Source organism: Oryx dammah, unplaced genomic scaffold (assembly GCF_014754425.2).
Source record: "Oryx dammah isolate SB20612 unplaced genomic scaffold, SCBI_Odam_1.1 HiC_scaffold_5917, whole genome shotgun sequence".
Classification (NCBI taxonomy): domain Eukaryota; kingdom Metazoa; phylum Chordata; class Mammalia; order Artiodactyla; family Bovidae; genus Oryx; species Oryx dammah.
Window position 1 is genome coordinate 1 of NW_024075730.1, and position 2,233 is coordinate 2,233.

The following is a 2,233-nucleotide window of genomic DNA, read 5'->3' on the forward strand; positions in this document are numbered from 1 at the left end:
GGCATACAGCTCACGGGTAGTGCGCTGCTTGGCGATCTGCTGGTACATCAGCGGCTGGGTGCCGTTCGGCTCATCGGCCTCGTTGTGACCGCGACGGCGGTAGCAGACCAGGTCGATGACCACGTCGCGCTTGTACTGCATGCGGTAGTCGACAGCCAGCTGGGTGACGAACAGCACGGCTTCCGGATCATCGCCATTCACGTGGAAGATCGGCGCCTGGATCATCTTGGCGACGTCGGTGGCGTACTCGGTGGAACGCGCATCTTCCGGACGGCTGGTGGTGAAGCCAACCTGGTTGTTGATCACGATGTGGATGGTGCCGCCAGTCTTGTAGCCGCGAGTCTGCGACATCTGGAAGGTTTCCATGACCACACCCTGACCGGCGAACGCCGCGTCACCGTGGATGGAGATCGGCAGCACCTTGTCGCCACTGGCGTCGTTACGACGATCCTGACGGGCACGCACCGAACCCTCGACCACCGGAGAAACGATCTCCAGGTGAGAAGGGTTGAACGCCAGCGCCAGGTGCACTTCGCCACCGGGAGTCATGACGTTGGAGGAGAAGCCCTGGTGGTACTTCACGTCACCGGAGGACAGCCCCTCGGTCTTCTTGCCTTCGAACTCGTCGAACAGGTCGCGCGGGTTCTTGCCGAAGGTGTTGACCAGGACGTTCAGGCGGCCACGGTGAGCCATGCCGATGACGATTTCCTTGGTGCCGTAGGAACCCGAACGCTGGATGATTTCGTCCAGCAGCGGGATCAGGCTTTCGCCGCCTTCCAGGCCGAAACGCTTGGTGCCCGGGTACTTGGTGCCCAGATACTTCTCCAGGCCTTCGGCAGCGGTGACGCGCTCGAGCACGTGCGCCTGCACTTCGGCAGAGAACTGCGGACGGCCACGTACGCTTTCCAGACGCTGGGCGAACCAGTTGCGCTGACCGGAATCGACGATGTGGGTGAACTCGGCACCGATGGTGCGACAATATGTCTGCTGCAGCGCATCGCGGATTTCGCGTAGCGTTGCCTCTTCCTTGCCAATGTACAGCTCGCCGGTGCGGAAGGTGGTATCCAGATCCGCGTCGGTCAGGCCATAGTGATTGATCGACAGGTCAGACGGCGCAGTGCGCACCCACAGACCCAGAGGGTCGAGCTGGGCGGCCTGATGGCCACGCATGCGGTAAGCCTGGATCAGGCGCAGAACTTCCACCTGCTTCTTTTCGTGCTCGCTGCTGACGGCCCCGGCGGAAACCGGCTGGGCGCGACGCGAATTCTTGGCGAGCAGGACGAAATGATCGCGAATGGTCGAATGCGATACGTCCGTTGCAGCGCTGCCGTCGGTCGGCAACTTCTGGAAGTAAGTGCGCCACTCTTCTGGCACAGCGTTGGGATCGTGCAGGTAGAGCTCGAAGAGCTCTACCACGTAGGCAGCGTTGCCACCGGATAGGTGGGCACTGTCCCACATGCGCTGCATCACGCTTTCTTGCATGCTTGGTCACCCTCGGTAAGGGGACACCACCGGCGTGAATACCGCATGGCTCCAATCAAAGTCATCTTGCTGCGACTCGGATAAAGCCACTTGGGTTCCCGCAGATAGTCCGGGTACCAGCCCGGATGCCCCTGCTGGTCGTCATATTTTTCGAGTATGAGCCGCGGCTTTGTGGGCTGCGGCTCTGGCTTTTGCTGCAATACCGGCCGAAGCCGGTATGCAGGTGTTACAGGTACAGCAACTTGCGAATCAGGTACCGCTCTGCAGCAGCATGTTACGCACATGACCGATGGCCTTCGTCGGGTTCAGACCCTTGGGGCATACGTTCACGCAGTTCATGATGCCGCGGCAGCGGAACACGCTGAACGGATCGTCCAGCGAAGCCAGACGCTCGGCAGTCTTGGTGTCGCGGCTGTCGGCCAGGAAACGGTAGGCCTGCAGCAACGCGGCGGGACCGAGGAACTTGTCCGGGTTCCACCAGAACGACGGGCAGCTGGTCGAGCAGCACGCGCACAGGATGCACTCGTACAGACCGTCGAGCTTCTCGCGCTCTTCCGGCGACTGCAGACGCTCGATGGCCGGAGCCGGCGTATCGTTCTGCAGGAACGGCTGCACCTTCTCGTACTGCTTGTAGAAGATGCTCATGTCGACGACCAGGTCACGAATGACCGGCAGCCCCGGCAGCGGACGAATCACCAGCTTGCCACCCTTCAGCCCGGCCGCGGACAGCGGGGTGATGCAGGCCAGGCCG

At 61.8% G+C, this 2,233-nt stretch overlaps 2 protein-coding genes across 2 annotated transcripts; both read right to left on the reverse strand.

Annotated features, from left to right (window-relative positions):
* Positions 1 to 14: 14 nt before the first annotated feature.
* LOC120860010 (2-oxoglutarate dehydrogenase E1 component-like) lies at positions 15 to 1,482 on the reverse strand (the record flags this gene model as incomplete). The annotated part of the gene is made up of 1 exon (XM_040235876.1): positions 15 to 1,482. A coding segment is annotated over exon 1 (1,468 nt), but the record flags the coding sequence as incomplete, so codon positions are not given.
* A 249-nt stretch (positions 1,483 to 1,731) lies between these two features.
* LOC120860009 (succinate dehydrogenase iron-sulfur subunit-like) lies at positions 1,732 to 2,229 on the reverse strand (the record flags this gene model as incomplete). The annotated part of the gene is made up of 1 exon (XM_040235875.1): positions 1,732 to 2,229. A coding segment is annotated over one exon (498 nt), but the record flags the coding sequence as incomplete, so codon positions are not given.
* Positions 2,230 to 2,233: the final 4 nt, after the last annotated feature.